The 17,583-nt window shown below is 40.4% G+C and overlaps 2 protein-coding genes across 2 annotated transcripts in view; both read right to left on the bottom strand.

Moving 5' to 3' along the window:
• Positions 1-425: 425 nt before the first annotated feature.
• LOC115381707 (uncharacterized) lies at positions 426-4,469 on the bottom strand. Its single transcript, XM_030083268.1, has 10 exons — positions 4,399-4,469; positions 3,951-4,091; positions 3,655-3,836; positions 3,273-3,409; positions 3,072-3,165; positions 2,586-2,921; positions 2,405-2,463; positions 1,282-1,415; positions 972-1,099; positions 426-782 (listed from the first exon to the last, which is right to left on the bottom strand). Exons 3-10 carry the CDS (start codon positions 3,742-3,744, stop codon positions 462-464), a joined length of 1,299 nt encoding a protein of 432 aa, XP_029939128.1. The 5' UTR covers positions 3,745-3,836; positions 3,951-4,091; positions 4,399-4,469; the 3' UTR covers positions 426-461.
• Positions 4,470-6,905: 2,436 nt separating this feature from the next.
• p3h2 (prolyl 3-hydroxylase 2) overlaps positions 6,906-17,583 on the bottom strand; it is a 52,726-nt gene continuing 42,048 nt past the window's right edge. Inside the window, exons 4-15 of the mRNA XM_030083490.1 lie at positions 16,999-17,130; positions 15,251-15,378; positions 12,058-12,147; positions 11,217-11,257; positions 10,077-10,168; positions 9,832-9,959; positions 9,646-9,741; positions 9,261-9,411; positions 9,004-9,121; positions 8,840-8,915; positions 8,378-8,518; positions 6,906-8,197 (exon numbers count right to left, since the gene is read on the bottom strand). Of these exons, the coding sequence (XP_029939350.1) occupies positions 8,105-8,197; positions 8,378-8,518; positions 8,840-8,915; positions 9,004-9,121; positions 9,261-9,411; positions 9,646-9,741; positions 9,832-9,959; positions 10,077-10,168; positions 11,217-11,257; positions 12,058-12,147; positions 15,251-15,378; positions 16,999-17,130 (1,286 nt within the window). The 3' untranslated portion in view covers positions 6,906-8,104. The remainder of the gene's footprint in view (positions 8,198-8,377; positions 8,519-8,839; positions 8,916-9,003; positions 9,122-9,260; positions 9,412-9,645; positions 9,742-9,831; positions 9,960-10,076; positions 10,169-11,216; positions 11,258-12,057; positions 12,148-15,250; positions 15,379-16,998; positions 17,131-17,583) is intronic.

The following is a 17,583-nucleotide window of genomic DNA, read 5'->3' as shown; positions in this document are numbered from 1 at the left end:
AATTGTTTAAAGTGGACTGGCCTACACCAGCTACTTGAAGCTGAGCAATCGCAGACGCACACATATCATGAGTACTGATGTTGGATGCTGGCAGGACTACAGAGCTACTAGCCGCTCCTTCAAGATATTCTGACAGAGTGTTATCTGCAGTCTCACAACTGTCAGTAACGTTACCTGTTTCAACTTCACTCTCAATGTTCTCAGCATGCTTAGAGTTTAAATGTTTCCTTAAACCAGAAAAGGTACTAAAAACATGACAACATCCTTTCTGAACACATTTAAGGCGAAGTGATTTGCCTGGATACAAACCATGACTCAAGCGCATATGCCTCACAAGTGCATTGGTTCCCACAAAATGACAACGGCAAACAAAACAAATCAGGCCCATTGTATCAGTTACTACTGAATGACAGGAAAGTCACTCACAATACTGATAGTGGGTGAAACGTGACAAATGTCTACTAATTATGCAGCAGCCTGGCCCTCACCTCAGCAACACGTGGGCTCTCCTGGACTTTACCAACATCTATGTTGTAAATGGTTGTCTGAATGAAGGTGTACATGTTGTGGAGCATCTGGTGGTACATGGTACCGAATACAAAGTGTGCCTTGAACAGTTCGTCAAAAGCTCCTAGGGAACTGGTTGAGTTGCATGGTATGACTTGCTTGTCCAGGATGATGAAATACTCATGGATGGTGCTCCTCCTCATCCCAACAGCAAGAAGGTATGGTTGAGTGGTGCATTTGATTGCATCAACATGTTCTTGAATACTTGTTCCATTCTGAAAATAAAGAGTAAGTCAAAATTAAAACTTGAAAATAACTGATAAAAACAGGTCCATTCTCTTAGTGCTAACTGTAAAGATAAAAAGCTTTGTCTATGACAAATAATCAATGTTGCTGAACAAGATTTCTGCGGAACAGTTTTGCACCACAACATTTTTAACATCCTCTGAAGCAAAACCACAAACCTTCTTGAACAGGACAAGATGCTTCTCAGCTTGGGCTGCAGACACCTTTCCCGGTCTTTTCCGGCCTTGGGCTGAAGGAGGTATCAGGTGGAGGAGGAGGATAATTGATGAAAGATCACTGTCCCAGCCTGTACATGGAAATCACAGTTAAAACTTAAACATACTATGCTACAATTTGAAAATGTCATTACATTAAATGTAGCTGCACCAAATACAGATTACTGAATAAAAACAGATTTTTTTTTAAATTATTTAATATTTTTAAAATTAAAAAATAAATTTTAATTTAAAAAAAAATGAACGACACTACCAAGGGCACGAGCGTCATCCATTTCCTCTTCAACCGATGTCACCTGAGCACAATGGATAAGTTCTTCAAGGTCACTTGAAGAAGGGAGAGCCTTACACTGCTGAATGATCTTTTGCTTGAATGTTGTGGGCCATCTAGATAGAAAAAAACAGTCATAGATTGCGGGAGAAAGACAATCAATGTTAAAATAAATACACTGAGTGTCACAAATATCAAGGAACCATTATTCGAGGAACCAAAATTTCCCTCTATAAGGTAAGTGTAGATACGACTGAATAAAAACACATGTTATGACCCGGAGAGTCAAACATATTCTTCAAGGACACAGGACAAAACAATGATAAGGGTTCAATGATTTATTGAATATTCTCCACAGAGTCGGCGTCTTCGTGCTGTAAGTTGACGGAGCTCTGGAAGAGAGACGAACCCTTTTCACCCGTGCCCAAGAATTGTGTCAAACAGGAAACAAAGTATCAAACAAAGGAAGGCCCAGATGCACCAGCCAAACTTAAGAAAAAGACGAGTTCACCACCCAGCTGCTATGCAGCCGTCAAAGCTGATCCCTCGTCCAAACTAAAGACAAAAACCCCCAACTAAACCCGATCAAAAGAAAGACGAAAATGGGACGGCTGGTCACACCTGGACAAAACAACGACAGCGATCAAAAAAAAGGAAAAAGAAGGAAAAAGCAAACACCAAGTCGGCTAGCTGGCTAGCATGCTGTGGCCAGTAACATGCTGCCTGACGGAGCCGGAGTCCGAGACGCGCCGGCTGGCGCACCTGTCGTGGCAGGTGTAATGAGGTGAGAGCGAGCGAGAGAGAGAGAGAGGCAGACCCGACCAAGAGCGCCGCCTCCACGCTGCTATTTATAGCGCGGCGATGCGACTCGCTCCAATCACAACCGGAAAACAGAAAAAAGGAAAAGATAATTTTTTCAAAAAGTAACAAAACACAAAACAGGATCAATATCCACTAAATACCTGAATGGAAAAAAACAAAAAAAACAAACGAGAAACTTTAAGTAAAAAAAAAACACGATGTGCCCGCAGCACATCACAACACAACTATTTGGATTAACACTCAAAATTAGTTTATGACTGAAACTACTGCAGTTGAGACTAACCTTTCCATAAATCTTGCCGCCACATCTTCTCCAAATTGTAGGATGAAGTCTTGCTCGATCTGCAAAACAAACAAAAACAAAAAAAAAGAGAGAGAGAGAGAGAGAAAGAAAAGAAATTTAAGAAATATTGAGAGAGAAGTGTTGTCATTAACACTGAAAGGATAACTGCACATTCAATTACCAGGCCTTTGACATCTTTGAAACGTGGAAATTCAATCAAGACATCTGAAGATTTTTCTCCATCAAGAACCATACTGCGACGATGTTGGAATGTAATTTTCATCTTCTGCTTGATGGTGGACTCGTCAGTACTGTATCTCATCAAGGCCATGGCCTGCTGGCATTGCTCTTCACTTAAAGTCATCTCAGGACTAAAGGAAGCCTCTCTTCTGGAAGCTGGCCCTCCAGTCAGCTGACGTGACGGTCCTCTGCTCTCTGTTGAAGCGCTTCTTCTCTGAATAGTTTTAAGCCGCCATGCCAAATAGCCAGTTCCACTTTCACCATCATAGAAATGTTCCTTCAAAATCACAACAGGTTCATTAGTCCAAATGCAGAACATGAGTTGAAATTATTAAGTTATATTCATGCAAAAATGAATAATAACACATTATTCAGTACTTGATTTTATGAGCACATGCACAAAATTTTTTCTCATGCAAACACTTACGTATCCATTTTTAGAGTAGGGATCCATCAGGTATGGGAAGAGCTCGATTATACCTCGGGCGTACATCTCCCTCACATTCCGTGGTGGGGCCGTCCTGACAAATGTAAAGTCAACACTGTTAAATGACAAACTTCCAAAAATTTCACAGTAGAGCAAATAACAAGAAAACCACAGAGGAAAAATTCTGGCAGAGGCAGTTACCCATGCTTTTCAGTCATGTCAGCCACAAGTATATTGATCATTTGTCGGCGTGAGGAGTCACTCAGACTTTTGGTGCGGTGGTACTCTTTGATGATACGATCTCCCCCAGGTTTCTGTGTTAGCGCCAGTTCAACCACCTGTGAAGAAGACAAGCCTTTCACTACTGCCAATACTTCAGTGGCAATTTCTCTAAACTGCAAGGGAAGCTCAGCCTCCCCCAATGTCAGTTACTGCTGTCATTTCTTCAACAATTACTTTCATCATCAGATATCTCACCCATTCCTCTCTTTGAAAGACCAGAAGCTTCCACTGAAATACATGTAACAAACTTCGGTAACTCCCAGAGTAATCCCTTCACGCAATATTAACTACACCAACTCACATGTTTAGAGTCTTCATCTTCCCTCTGTCGCTTTCTGGCTGGAGTGTCATTCTCTTCCAGTAGGATTGTGTCATCTGAGTTGCAGGACATGATTTCAAGGATGATTGTGTCATCACTACTACCAGCAGGCTGCTCACTGGAATTTCTTTCTTGGGAGCTGTTGGACAAAGTCTCCTTGCAATCTGTAGTTCAGAAGAAAAACAGAACAAAATATTTAATTGTAGTTTTTAAGTGTTATTTATCAACACATTCCATTACACAGTGACCTCAATATAATCAATAAAGAGCTATTTTACCATCATCAAACTTGATGGTAAGTATTCCAGTGTCAGTCTGCTGCGCTATGTCAGCGAAGACCTCCTCATCCACCTCAGTTCCTGTTTCATCAAAAACCTTCACTCCTTCACTGACATGTGGAAGTGAGAACTTCAAGAAAGCTATGACCAAAGACAGACAAACAAACCATCAATCCATACTGCTCAAGACTAAGCACATTCCAAACATCATTATTGCTTCATGAGCACGGTCTGAGACAGCATGCTGTACTGATGTTGGCAGGTATTGAATCATGGTGTACAACCGCACATACAACTTGTCTAAGCCAACTACAAAATTCTGATGTTAAATGCTGACCAAAAAGGTGAAGATGATTATTCTCAAGTTATAAAAAATACTGAACACACAAACACTCTTAGTTCCCTTCGCATTATCAACTGACTGACTATAATGCTGAGTGTGGCTTACCAGAATTTAAAAATTCCTTGAGGCTTGCCTCTTTTATCTTGACATATTTCTGTGCATTGTAAATTCTGGTTTTGATCAACATGGCAGTATCTGCAAAGGCAACAAACTGGTAAATATTATGATCCCAACACACTGTGACATAAAACAGACAACCTGAAATGGCCAATTTCAGAATTTATAATGACATTTATAATCAAATACAATGGCATACTCACCATTGGAGAACCACAGCGAAGTAGAAGCAATCTGAAAGAAAAAAAAAATGTCAGAAAATGCCTATCAATTATCAAACAGCACGAACATGAAGCCATCTCAAGTGTGTGCATGAAAATACCGTATTGGCCCGAATATAAGACGACTCTGATCATAAGATGACCCCTATTTTTCAAATATCATTTTGTGAAAATAAAAATATGTTGAAAACAATTAGGTTACTCATAAGAGAACTTTTTATTGTACAATTATTTAAACTCAAAAACTCACAACAGAGATAACATTTCAAGTGATTTAAGATCAAAAAATATTACTGCACTATTAAATAATAAATATATTCTCTTTTTCAAAATAAGCAACAATAAGCAACTATTAAATACCTCAAAGGTTCAAGAACTGCATTAATTATGTAAATAACTTCATAACCATCAAATTCCATTTCTATTCAACTTCATGAACATTAATGCCCTATGTGAATGTTGGATTCAGTTTGGCCTGTAGATAACAGTTCTTCAGAAAGAAAGCAGGAGATTTCAGCTGGTCTGAGCTTTTATTACTTTCTCCTGAAGGCTGCAAAACTGAAACAAGCCAGATATACATATAAGTGAACAAATACACAAGATGTATCACAACATACATCACTGTCTAAAAACAAAACAAGTCAGTATTTAAAATCAAAGCCGCGAGCTCAATGCTAACTATTAAAGGGAACGCCATTAACATGCTGACGGAATTAGCATCTGCGTTGAAACTTCAAAACAAACGGCCAAACTCACAAGTATCAGTTTCACCTCTATCCTGAACATCAACTAAGCAGATTCGAGTACTTACAGGCAGATATTTTCGATGCGCTGTTTAAAATGAACCTTAGAAAAACAAACGCGGGCACGTTTGCTCAGTCTTCTTCTCACACTGCTGTAGGCTTACACTCTGTCCAGCTCACTAGCTCCCCCTAACGGGGCGGCTGAGCCACTGCATGAAGCAGAGGCAGTACAGGTCACCGGTTCTTTGGCTCCATCTAGTCCTCGATTATAGCACGACCCCATTTTTGAGAATACATTCGGGCCAATGCGTTAGTAAAAATATAACACACACAGTCACTCACAATTTAGTGTGATTCGCAAATTTCCAATTCATGCTATTCTCCATACAACACCACCTCTCCAGTCAGCAGAGCAGACATCAGACAGCGATGCTGATGTACTGACACCACACGGGTTAACAATATCAGGTGCGCGGCGCCCGGAGCACCTGTTGCGATAACAAATACCGAAAACCAATATATTCACGGCCACGTTTGACGAAATCTCAATACCATCTTTTCCGTTTATCTCCCCATAGCCTGGCTGCATTACCGCGCGCGCGCGCGCGCACACACACACACCAGCTACTTTAGCCGATTTTTGACACGAGCAGTGGCAACTATTTCATTACAATAAAAGTGCAACCACGACACATACCGCACCACAACAGCCGGCCCCGCTGACATTAACGGTAACTTGTGCCGTGTTCGTTCAGTTTTGCATTGAGTCGTCAGCCTAAATTAGCTCCACATGGCTGCTGCATTAAGCTAGCTCCCGACCCGCTTCATGTTAGCCATCCCAAATTCGGTATAGGAATTACAACAACGATGCAACTTTATTCTTACAAAGATTGTGCTTTAATAAACTAACAATAGCAAAACTTTTACAAAAACTTACCGCAGTCTGTCGATGGATGCCGATGGTCGATCAGTCTTCTTCCTCAGGTTGACCGGGGAGAATGGTTGGCGGAGCTTTCCAGAGAGGTGTTTTTTTTTTTTTTTTTTTTTTTTTTTTTTTAACACTGACGGGTATCCTACTCTAATCGGTGTTAAATTCACTCTGAGAGAGTTACTTTGCTTTAATACTGAACATGTGACACTTACAGTGTAAAACCTCTATTAACTCCAATTATTTTCACCAACACTGGACATTTTTTTCTTCAGTTTTACTCTGTCCATTGTTGGACGAACTCTGAAAGAGTTAAAAAACTTTGACTATGCATTTTTGACACTGGCAAATTTACTGTGTGGCTGTGTGTAGAGACTGGAAGTTAGTATCTTATCAATCGAGAAAAAGTGTACATATATAAGGAATTCCATAAATTTTGTTAGGTCACTTGAAGACATGCAACATTACAAGAATACAATATACATACGGTATATTTGTGATTTTTAAAAATGAAATAAAATAAAGATGTTAATTGAATTTGAATTTTCTTCTGAGGCATTTGAAAGAAAGAAATAATTAAAAAAAGACAATAATGAATGATGATATGACAGTATTTTAATTTATAGGAATGTACACATACATTTTTTGTGCTACAGCATTTCACAATTAAATATCAGTGAAACTAAAGTGGCCGACAAAACATCAGGAAAACATCAAGAAAACAACAAGATTGAAATTATAGTTAGCATTTTATATCTATGTAGCGACAAAGTCACTCTTTGTTGTTTATTTCCGTTGGATTTACAGTGCACGACTTGACCTATCACCTGCATCATCAAAACAATTACAAAGAAATAAAAGACCAAACAAAATTGTATTCCTTGAAACAGGAACGATAGGCATCTTTTATGAAAAAAAGTTCCTCATATCAAATGCAGACAGCAGCTGTCTATTATTAAAACACATAAATTAAAGTAGAACATGCACACGCGCACGCACACACGCACACACACACAAACACACCACATCCTCGTGTCAGCAAACATGTAAACCAGTAATCTGTCTGCATGAGCAGAGGGGAAGAGACAATATTATCACAACAAGCCTCTTGAGTGACTGGAGACACCTGCACTTTCAGACTTGACACACAGAGAAAGACAATGAGAGCGGGACCCTCAAATATTCAGCATACAACATGATCTCTTGTGGAAGTTCTTTCAGACACAGATGCCCTTAGATGAAAACAGTGCACTGCCTACTTTGAAAATAATCATAACTGGCATAGACGTAATGTTGTTAGTGACATGATATACTACTGTACCACTTGTGAAGATGAAGTTAAATATTATTTTAAGCAGCTGGCCATTAAAAATGTGAACCTGGGATGTTTTGTCATAATATACATAACAAACTGAAACCTAACCAAAGCAGTGAAATATCAACTTCACAGTTCAGTGAGATTATACTTATGAACATTATGAAACATGAAATTGTCAAGTTCTGCTAATGCACTAGGTAGCCTTGAATAAAAGTAAACTGAGTTATCGTGAAACCAAAGCTTGTGAAAGGAGCAAAAAAAAAAAAAAAAAAAAAAAAAAAAAAAAAAAGAACCAAAGGTAAACTCAAGTTTTGGATTGAAACATGGCAAAAAAATACAGTTGACAACACAAAAATGACAACATCATTACCCTTGCACTTCAAACAGTACAAAAATAGATATGTTCCGATCCAAAGGTCATTTAATAAATACTTAAAATGTTTCTCTCAAGAAACTGTGGTAGGGTGATGTCTTTTTGTCGCTTCTACAGTTCATCTTTGGGGTTGATGTTGAGGCCTTGATTCCACACCGACTGCGTGTCCAACGCCAGGATCACCTCGTCTGCCTGTAACCTCTCCTGGAGAAGGAAATGAAGGACAAGGATGAAGGACACAGCAAGGGGAAGCACTGACCAAACGAGAGGTGGTACCAGCTGCAAACTGGGGGCCTACAAATGTGAACTTATTTGTATATTTGCATTAATCAAAACAGGTTTTTGACACCAAATGGAGCCTGAATTATAACAAACCCTGTTTACCAGTTCTCTGAAGAGGGGGTCCAGGGTGAACCACAGAGCCACAGCACACCGCTGCCCGCTGGTGACGGCTTTCACCCCGTGTGGATTCTCCCCACCTGATGAAAAACCTACCAACCGGCCACACTTGGGCTTTACCGATGCCTGGGGAGGAGAGCACATGTGAGGACCATGATCAGCAAATATGATTTCATTTTTCAAAGACAAATTCAACTTTAAAGTCTGTGTGACTATTTCACACTTTATATGAATTCTTGAAGAAAACTAGTGTTACTCTGCACAGAAATAACATTTCATTGAGGTTATTTGAAAAAAAGAAATGTTGTAGCTTTCATGCAAATAGATCAATTTAAAGGAAACTTGATTTTACCCAGATGCACAATGAGTAAATCAGGAATCACCTGTTCCTGAAAACTAAAACTTCGACACTGAAGCAATTCTTTTAACTCAGAAGAACCGTCTCACCGTGATTGTTTTGGCATCCATTTCTGTGAAAATAAATTCGCCTCCTTCAAAGTCTCCATTTAGATATAACAGTGCACTAAAAAAGTAAACGAGAACAGATTGTGAGTGAAAAATATGTATTGCCTTTATGTCTTTTCCTTCCCTCAGTAGAAGTCCCCCCATACCTGTAGTCTCGGTAGGTGTATGCTGGTGGTTCCTTCCAGCATTCGTTGGCTTCAGGGTCCAGCAGGCAGTTGTCAGCATGGATGGGGTGGCTCAGGTCGTTCCTGTGATCTTGCTGACCTAAATTTGAAAAACATATAGACATATGAACAACATTTTTACACACACTACACACCCACGCACAAAAAAATAACAGTGTACACTGTAATCAACACTGTACGGTACATCAAGTGACAAATGTCTCAGGTTAGTTACTGACCTGTGATGGCGGTCCGGCACACTAGATGGGTGTAGGAGAAGTGCAGAGTGGAGTTCAGCATGAAATAGGACTCAATAATGCGTCTGGCTCGCTCACTGGCATCATAGAACAAACGGGCACTCTTCATTGGCACTCTGCCCTCATAGCCGTACTACAGAAGCAAAAACAGAAGAGAGCAAACAAACAACAATACTGTTATTAAAAAAAAAAAAAAAAAAAAAAAGAATGCAGGTATTAAAAATACTGTGATACAAGTCAGTGAATATCTTAGAACAAAGCGCCCAAATTGATAAACCTGACTTGAATGCACAACATGCATCCATAAATATCATGCAGTTACTATTATTTTGCTATTTGACTTGTTTGTGTCTGGTAGTTTGGGCACCTGGAGTGTTTTTAGGACAGTGGCTCCTTCAAACTTCTCATTGGGAGTGTGTGGAGACATCCTCCCTCTGTAGCCGTCTCCGGCCATGGTAACAGCCTGAAAGACAACGATACAGCCACAGGCGGCATTCATACACAGACGCTAACACCAAGCCGAAGCTACAGATTCTTTTGCTGATATCCGTACGTGTGCCAGTTGTTGGAGGTCTGCACACTCGTCCTCAGATATAACTTGGTCCAGCAGAACTCTCTGGGTCCCGTTCAAGGCCACAGAGTCCTGCACCAGCTTCACACTGTCATATATCAGAGGGCCACCTAGCAAATATTGCAGCATAGTACAAAGAAGTAAAATATTATGCACTTTATTTCACCTGTTTTGACAAAAGAAAGTGTTTTTTTTTTTTCCATCAGGACAACTCTCATTGTTTTTACCTTCTTTCAGCTGTTGTGGAGGAACAATAGTCACATTTTTCTTCTCAGAGATGGGAACATACTCCATCCAACCATCTGTGCCAGAGGGAATCCTGAAATAGCAGCCAAGAAAGAAGAGTGAATTTATAGATTGTTGATCTAAAAAGCTTTCAGCCCACAATAAATGGACACGATGGCTGACTGGCAGCATGAACAAATAAGCTTTAGGCAGCTATCAGATGACTTGGGTGTCACAGACAGTTTTCTGCTCTTCTAGTTGAGGCTAGAGTCATAGACGTTCTGTACAACGCCTGAATAAAAATATTTAATCTTACTTCAGCATTGCCTTTGAAGGGGATAGATTATTTTTATCACTATTATTGTTTCGATTCAGCCACATCAACCATATACAGAGCCAGTGGTCGTAAGATGTCCTGTTAAATGTTAACATGGCTCAACATGTTCTGAAGATAATAACACTCACACAGTGTCTTAAACTGTAAGACAAAAAAATTTGTCCAACTGCGAGTGAAGGTCCACCCCATCTGTCGGAGCAGGTCTAGCCCAGAAGAAAGCGGTAATGAAACTGACTGTCACGGAAGATTTTGACCACTTTCAGGGATTCGGCGCTGAACATTACCACTGGCTATCCATAAATAAACAGCAATAAACAGTCTTGATCGTTTCACTTGGTATAAAAAAACGCCAAAGAACTGGGGGTGAGTCCATGGAACTGTTAAAGTCTCGGACTCCACCTATCTCCTGAAGATAAAAAAACTGACATTACTAAACGCTCCTCTGCACACTGTCTTCAGAGTGTACAGCAGGCTTTTAAAGCCCTTTTAAAAACAACTGTCTGATGCAGCAAAAACTGCCATTATGGAAGAAGTGAGTATGAACCACGACAGGATGTTAGCGGCCGGAAAGAAAAGCAAAGACAAGTTATCAACCTCTGACTCTGAAACTCTGTGGCAGGACGAGTCCACTCAAAGAGCTTAAACCTCATTCCCATGGCTTCCCATGCAACACACACACTTTATCTCCACCAGGTAGTATTTTATCTCCATGACACTTACAATAATATTAAGCTGCAAAACATGTGTCCTATTTTAGTAATGAACACTCCTGTTCTCTAAAAAGAAGACTGTAAAATCGTTTTACCTGTTTGAGTCTTCTCTTCCACCGGTGCTGCTCCAGTAATTCTATGAGAAAAGGAAAACACAGTGAATACATTTTCTTTGGTGTTAACAGTGTAGACGACCTCGTACAATCGGATCCGAAATATAATCCACTCCGAGTGAAGCGGATCCACTCAGGCGTTTATATGACACATTTACAATCTGCTTCGCCCTACAATCCGATTATACGGGCCTCATGTAAAAGTGGCCAGTGAGTCTGAACGATATTTCACCCACACAGGTGGGACTAAAAAACAAGTCCTGGTCTCTTTGGTCCAAAAAAGCAATTGCTATTGGCAACAATTATTGTTATTGTTTTCTTGATTTCCTTTACTGTTCCTTAAAGCCAGGTAGTTGCCATTTTAAATAATTTTAATTTGGTGGCATGACTGATCTGTCTTTTTTTTTTGTCTTTCTATAAAACTAAAAAACTGAATGAACATCCTCAAAGACCGGCGATTCCATCGTTTTTGCCAGGGGTTGTAGGGAGTTCGCCTCTGACCATGTGAGTTATTCCATGTCTATGAAATTGCAAAACATGAGGATGACCACTAGGGGGCAGTGTTGGCGAAACAGACCGTAATAAACATGGTGGCCATGCCAGACACCTGTTACCCTGCTTTGAAACACCCAGCAGCAGGGGCACATTAAGACTCTTACACACCCAGCAGGAGGTCTGCTCTGCATCAGCGACATGTGGATCGGCTTACAAATAAATTACCATTAAATTACAAAGTCTTCAGTCATTTCTGGGTAAAAAAAAAGGAAATTACAGAGCACTGGTAGTCAAGAGTCTGTTTCAAGGTTTCATGTTGGTAACTCACTCCTTCAGTGAACTCCACACCCATGGTTTGGCTGCCAATCAGAAGGAGCTCCAGCTCCTGCTTGTGCCTCCTCAGGTACCAGGCCGCTTTCTGTGGACAGAAAGGAGACAAGAGTGTGTTCATCACTTTGTTCTGTTTAAAAAGCAGACTTGCATTGATCATGTATCATGTAACAATAAAGTGAAAACACATATTGAATTGAAATACACTGCACATACACACACAGTTCCAATAGAGCAGTTTAATAGTTTATCAGAAATATCCTGTTCTGCTATTCACTGCCCAAATATAGGAATCCATAATCAGTCTGTATCTTCCTGGACTTGTTTCAGTGCTAAATCTGACAAGGCTGTGATGGTCTCTTTCTTTTTGTGTATTCACTGGAACAGTTTCCTCCAGCAAAGCAGCTTAAACGGATAAAATTGGCTCTCTCTTAGGTTTTGAAATCAAACAACAGAAATTGCTGCTGATTTTAGCTTTGTCATACGTGAATGATTGTGTTCACGAATGGGTGAATGTGACGGACCATGTGAGGCATGTTCAAAATGCTGAAGCAGTAAAATGAACTATATCAGTAAACTTTGTTTACCGTTCTGAAAAGGAAGTGCTCATAGTGTTTGACATCGTCACATTCACCCATTCACCCTCACTCACACACCAGTTTAGGGAACGGCCATGCAAGTCTCTCAGTCCATGTACTGGAAACAGTTTGTGGTTTAAAGTTTTACTCAAGGATTACTTCGACATGTGGACAGATGGAAGATAAAACCTGCAAACTTCAGACTGAGAGATGGCTCTTTCACCACCGCTAATACAAAGCAAAAGTCATAATGAAGGCACGTCATGTGTTATTTTACTAATTTCATACAATATATTTGACAAAGATCCCTGAAAATCCATAGATATGTGTCATATGTGCCAAAAGGCTTGACAAAGCTGCAAGAAGCAAATATTAGAGTAAATCCCTCTTCTTAAATTATTCTAAAGGCACAGAGTTATTATTATTATTAATTATTATATCATTTTTGCCAAACCTGAGAAGCTGGCAGCATTTTTCTGACTGTGGTTTGCTCAAAGCAAAGCCCACTTTTCCATCATCCTCCCAAATTTTCCAGACAGAAACCTCTGTGGGTGCTCGGACACAATGTTTCCTCCCCTCTCAGAGTTCCTGAAAGGCAGAATTCTTTGGCAGGGAAGGCAGGTCGAGTCTGGCAGCGCTGACATCCAGTACTCTGCAAATGAGCTGCCTGAGGCTGACGGCCGAGAGGACACAGACAGAGGAGGTGATCCGTAGGCCAGTGACTGTACTGTAAACTCGAAGGGCTTAAGTACTAAAAAAAAAAAAAAAAGTAAGCAATGGGTAAAAAAAATAAAAAAAAAATAAAAGGAACATGATGACATTCAGTTGCTCTTTATCTCCCTCACCCTCACACACAGTTCTCACACTGCTGCTGGGAGTCCTGTTTCCTCTAATGAGGACCAGGCCTTACCAGGAAGAAGAGGTTAGGTATTTGGGGCTGCTTGGCTTTTCAAAGCAGCTGCACAGAGGTTTGAATGAGGAAGAAATATATACCCACACATGCACAAATAAATAGCAAACTCTTCAAAAGAAGTGCCTGCCAAGCGGCGATTAGAGGCTTGTCCACGAAATGACCTGCTGCTTCTTGTCACTTTGTTTTTCTCTAAAACTCACTTTGTCTCTCTCTGTCTCGATGACGCATCTGATGATTTCTGTGACTTATTTACTGGAGCGTCCCCTTTAAAACTGAGTTTTCTCATCCTGAAATTAACAACAATGTAATCTTAATATTAATGTAACATCTTGACCCCCAAATCCCCATAGATTAGTCTGGAAGGCTGGACTTCACAAGTGTAGTGTGCTCCAAGTTTTCAGGTCTTGCGTTCTTTTCAGTCCCCATAAAATGAATCACAAACAATTCCCAACATGAATCAACAGAGTTTTTAAAGCTTAAATACACTTTAGAAACAAAAAGCGCATCTACTGCTTCAGCAGCCTCGACACACTTCACACGATGAGTTATATTCACCTATTAAGCTGCCATGCAATGTGCGTACACATCATTGGGAAAACGTGGGGTTCTGTGTTTTTCCCAAAGACACTTTGGCACATGATAGAGTGATGCTGAGGATCAAACAGCCAACACGGTGTTGGATGATGACCCACTCTAATAGCGGAACCATGGCTTCAATAAAAAGGCTCCGTATAGAAGCCAGATGAGGCGCAGTGCAGAGCAGCAAACCTTGCTGCACTGCCTTTAGTCAATTCAAGAAAGTAAACTGTTCCTCCAACTTATGTATGCATACAAAGGCATTACAGTTGTAGTCCCTTAACTCCTGCAGTATAATTATGCGTTGTGTCTTGATTGATTTCTTTTCACAAATAATTCCCTTCAGAGAAAGAAAGTCCCTCCAGCGAAGCTTACATTCTTCTTATTCTTTAATCATCAAGAAACATCACTTCCATTAAATAACCATCAACTTGTGTCTCAGTAGAGCCAGCTGAATGAAGTTTCACTGCATGTGTAGTTAAATCCCCTCATTCTGTCCATTTACCAACATGTCCATGAGCAAGGCACTGAATGTAAGTTGCCGGTTTATAGAAGTTGATCAGTCATTGACCACAGTATGTGTCTGACTGTCACCAACAGTGTAAAGCATTTTGAAACCATTGGAGCTGTTCAAATGTAGGTTAAGTCAATTGGAATTATAGTTCTTGTACTGTATACTGAATGTTTACCTCTGATTCAAACTCATACTTAGTCTTCAATCCAGTCTTTCAGATAAATATAAAGTTTATTCTTTAAACTAAGTCTGCCTCTCAAAGTGAATATAATAAATGACAAACATACAGTCAAGCAGAGGTCTTCAATAAGAGCAATGGGCTTTTCAAAACTCTATTTATAGAGCTCAGCAAATAAAGTGGAGTGTCTTCAAGTTGTTATTAGTATATCACCAATTACGGTAACAGCTTCATTATTTTATTAACATCATAGAGTTGAAAGAATTGGTGATGTTTTTCATCTTTGTCTGTGTTGGTGGCCTACGGGCTTGATGAATAAACAACCATGTTGATGTAAAAACACCAAACATCTTTAATAGCGACTTTTATCTTGACTCAATAACCTCAACAATCTGCCTCGTTACGCCCTGCAGAGACACATCAGGTCCTGACCTCTCGCGGTTTGCCGTCATGTCCCAGCATCTCCCTGTAGTAGTCAACGTTGTCCGTCATGAACTCTTCGCCTTCGTGGAACAAAAGGTAGGTGAGAGCGCACTGCAGCGCCTCCTCCAGCCGGCCCACTGCAGACACACAGACAGACAGAGATGGGGCAGGCACTTACAGAGAACTCCCTGTAGACATAAAACACGTTTCCTACAGCTGAAAGTCATCACCTGAATGGAATTTCTGACATAAAATACATCTATTGCGACATTTGAAAACTATAATGCAGCAAGAGCCGCTCTCTGGTTGACACACTGTAAACCAGCACCGATACAAACCTGAGGTTAATGGTTCGGACTAGGATGTTACCATAACATAAGACACATGTTCAGCTGTGGTCTTTGCCCTGTCTCGATCCACCGACTGCTCACACAAAACCAGGTTTGCATATATTTCCGCAAACATATGGACAGGCCCCCACACACACCTTCGTCACACTGCTGCAGCAAAGTGCACACAAACACATTTTTTTATTGCATTGTTAAAGGTGCGGGGTTAACCAGACACTTCCTTCCTTGGCTGAAGCCAAGTCTGTCTATCTGCTGCCGTCAGCGGCTCGCTGCCAGGTCAAGAAGCGTCTGGAGATTTTTGCTCAAACAGCAAAAATGTCACTGAGGATTTATTTTGGAACGTTAAGCTACCTAAAGTCAGGAGAGATGGCAAGCGCTCGCTTCAGCAGTGAGGTGCAGAGGCCACCGTGCTGCTGAGTGCCGGAGGCAGCCAAACTCATGATTTGTGGGCAAGAAGTTACTGCCTTAAATTTTGAATGTCTTTAATGTCAAGAATACTGCCATTTATTTAAAAAAAAAACAGTGCTGCGTATAGCTCACATTAAAAAAAGCTTAACATAAAAATGAGCGCAGAAAAAAACGTTTTTTTGGAATCTGAAATGAAATCTGAGTTGTTTCCACCTTTACACTAGAGCTGGTACACCGATGTGCTTGACCACGAAAGCTTTTCAGGCAAACATACTTCAAACCTTCTGAAACTCTCACACATTTTAAAACTATACAGACTGTTCTGCAAATCAAAGTTTGCTCTCGACATGTTTGTTCAGATGATCCACTTTTCTTTATTAGAGCTACATGCTTGCAGGTCATTAAATATAATCTGGCGATCTCAGAAATATTCGGCACATTGCTGTTTCCAGCTATGCTTTGTTGCTGTGCCAGCATACTTGTCCAGAAGAGGTTAGCTTCATCACCAGCTGAAGACTCAAAGCTTTCCATCCCCCCCCCACCCCCACCCCACCCCACACACACACACACACAGACACACACAAACACACAAACACACACACACCTGAGAGGCTCAGTATCAGCCTGGATACAGCCTGACGAATGCCCAGATAATTACAAGCAAATAATGTCTGTAAATACTTGTACAGACTCCTTGCAGGGTGTGGTCTTTTGATTGACTCAACTTGTCTGCAGCCTGTTGTGGCCACTGTGAGCTCTGCATGCATGTATTGTATTGTGTGTTTTGGGGTTTATATATGAACTGTATACCAAGCAGAGTCAAGTAGATTCTCCAATTGTAAAATTTACAGGCAGACAGATCAATGGAGTAAAAAAAACAAAAAAAAAAAAAAAAAAAAAAAAACAATCAAACATGGCCAAAAAAGAAAAAAAAAGAAAAAAAAAAGAAAAGAAAAGAAAAACAAGAACCAGAGCTACACAAAATCCTAAAGAGCCTACCTTTGAAGTAGGCAAACTGAAGGTAGTCATAGTGCAGAGGCAGGTAGTTCTCCATGGGGGACAGGCGGCCTGGGCGAGTAGCGAGGTCTCTGACACACTCGTGTTCACAGTGCAGCACCTGAGTGAAATGATCTGAAGAAAAACAATTTCACATCAGTTTTCAGGTGAAACAATTAGGAACTTAAAGATAGGAAATGGCACATGTATGACATTTATAGCTAATAGCTGCTGTAATTCATACAGAGCAATGGTGTTTTTACGCTTTTCCAGTGTACAGCTTTTGAAAGGTAAAAAAAAGATGGCTCTGTTAATTCACAATATAGACTCACTCAGTCATTACAACTTTCTCCATCAGTGGTACCCGACTCTAGAAAATCCACAGGTCCAAACCTGAAGGCCTGATGGATGCTGGATGGAGAGACTTTTGGATGGACCCGTCTGATACCTTATCTAACATTACCAAGATTTCAAAATCTCTATATTCTGAACTCTGACTGGAAACTTCATGAAGATCGATGAACCATTAAACAAATACCACACAAAATGTCTTGGAATAGCATTAGGAGTGGAAATAAAATGTATTGC

This window comes from Salarias fasciatus, chromosome 23 (genome assembly GCF_902148845.1).
Source record: "Salarias fasciatus chromosome 23, fSalaFa1.1, whole genome shotgun sequence".
NCBI classification, from domain to species: domain Eukaryota; kingdom Metazoa; phylum Chordata; class Actinopteri; order Blenniiformes; family Blenniidae; genus Salarias; species Salarias fasciatus.
The sequence above is the reverse complement of the archived record's forward strand: the minus strand, read 5'-3'. Positions and strand labels throughout refer to the sequence as shown.